Here is a 2,098-nt window from a genome sequence, read left to right as displayed (position 1 = left end):
CCCATTTTCTGTAACGTTTGCCATTTCAAATTATGGCAACCAATTACGGTTGCTAATTATTGCAATGCAACGGAGAGATGAGGTCGAGGAAATGAGGTGTGAGGAAGTGACAGTGAGGAGAGGAGAGCCCAAAAGGAGAGAAAAAAAAATGAGAAAAAGAGTTTAAGAATGAATGAAGTGAGAAAGAAGGGAATAGAGAGGGAGTGTGAAGGAAGGTCGAAATGAGAGAGAGATGAGAAACACTCCACTGAGAGTTAAGAATCATTGTGAGAAATGAAAGAAATACATTTCTATTGGAAAGTGGGTGATAGACGATGATTAGAAATGAGCTGGGAAATTAAATTTAAGGGAGGGGGATAAGAAGGGATAGACATATAGGCAGAATGGGAATGAAGGAGGGAGGGACGTTGACTAGGGTAAATATGGGTAAATGAAAAGGGACTCGAAGACTCAAATTCCTTTGCCGTTCCTTGGACGATCTATAAGGGAGGCTGATAATGCTTACCTTACCTCACACCTTTCCCTAATTAGTCTCCTTCTTCCCTCTTAGGAGAAGAACCTTCTTAGTGCTCTTCTCAGACACACACACACACACACACACACACACACACACACACACACACACACACACACACACACACACACACACATCAAATCTGTCACTACAAGTAAACCTGAAACGCATATCATTATCCAAGAATAGAATCAAGCTGCGTAAGAATTACCTTTTTGGCTTCGTTTAGGGACTTGTATCCCAACATATTGTGACTAAAAAGTGAATCCAGTATTGGCTCCACATCTCTTTCAAACACGTAAAGGATGCTGGAGAAGGTCCAAAGGAATATCACCAAAAAATAGCCCTTCAGAATAAATGGCCTGAGACTGAAGGAATTAAACCTCACATCCTTTCAAAAGAGGAGAATGTCTGAAGACATAATCGCTTCATATCAATGTCTCTGGTGTATAAAAACAACAGATAATTAAATAGGTAGTAAACAGATAATACACAACAGCAAATTAACAGTAACAACAGTAAACAGTAACACCAGTTATTATTACAATTTCGCGAGTATTATTAAATGGGAACACGCAAGCATCTATGCACTTAAAACCGCTTTTACTCTCTAGTTCTGACACTGTGAACGTTCATCTTCTTGATGAGATCCTGTGAACGTTCATCTTCTTGTTGAGACCCTGTGAACGTTCATCTTGATGAGTCCCTGTGAACGTTCATCTTGTTGAGATCCTGTGAACGTTCATCTTCTTGTGGAGACCCTGTGAACGTTCATGTACCTCCTTGTTTAAAAACTGAGCGTTCACCCCTTTTGTTTAGACACAGTGAATGTTGACTCTCCTGTGAACGTTGACTCTTTTCTTTTAAGAAGAGAGTGAAACGCTCCTTCACATGTTTTCAACCGTTCCACCTTTGCTTTCAACCGTTCCACCTTTGTTTTCAACCGTTCCACCTTTGCTTTCAATCGTTCTTTCTCTGTTTTCAACCGTTTCACATTTGCTTTCAACCGTTCCACCTTTGCTTTCAACCGTTCCACCTTTGCTCTCAACCGTTACATCTCTGTATTCAACCGTTTCACCTTTGCTTTCAACTGTTCCACCTTTGCTCTCAACCGTTCCTTCTCTGTTTTCAATCGTTTCTCCCCAGCCTTCATCTCTCCTCCCCTTGCATTTATCCATTCCTGTCCTGCTTTCTCCCTTTCCTTCCCTGCCTTCACCCATTCTTCCCTAACCTTGCTTTTATCCCTACCTAACCCTCCCTTCACTCTATTCTCCCCTAGGCTTTTTACCATCTCCCGTAATTATCCCTGCCCCTCCTGGCTTTATATTTTCCCCTCTTCCCCATTGTCTTTACCTATCTACTGTTCTATTTAACATCCCCCATCTACTTCCTCTTTCCTCCCCTCCATTTCTTATTTACCCAGACATCTTCAGTCTCTGGGGAATCTCTCTTTTCCATATGACAATCTCTCCTGGCCCTCAGAGAGTTGATTTCTGTTCTTGGAGGTATTCACACACACACACACACACACACACACACACACACACACACACACACACACACACACACACACACACACACACA

At 41.9% G+C, this 2,098-nt stretch overlaps 1 protein-coding gene across 1 annotated transcript; it reads right to left on the bottom strand.

Annotated features, from left to right (window-relative positions):
• Positions 1 to 1,401: 1,401 nt before the first annotated feature.
• On the bottom strand, positions 1,402 to 1,734 carry LOC138355610 (33kDa venom protein-like). Its single transcript, XM_069310923.1, has one exon. The coding sequence runs from the start codon at positions 1,732 to 1,734 to the stop codon at positions 1,402 to 1,404; it is 333 nt and encodes a 110-aa protein (XP_069167024.1).
• Positions 1,735 to 2,098: the final 364 nt, after the last annotated feature.

This window comes from Procambarus clarkii, chromosome 68 (assembly GCF_040958095.1).
Source record: "Procambarus clarkii isolate CNS0578487 chromosome 68, FALCON_Pclarkii_2.0, whole genome shotgun sequence".
In the NCBI taxonomy this organism is placed as follows: domain Eukaryota; kingdom Metazoa; phylum Arthropoda; class Malacostraca; order Decapoda; family Cambaridae; genus Procambarus; species Procambarus clarkii.
Note: the sequence above shows the minus strand (reverse complement) of the source record. Positions and strands in the feature narration are given on the sequence as shown.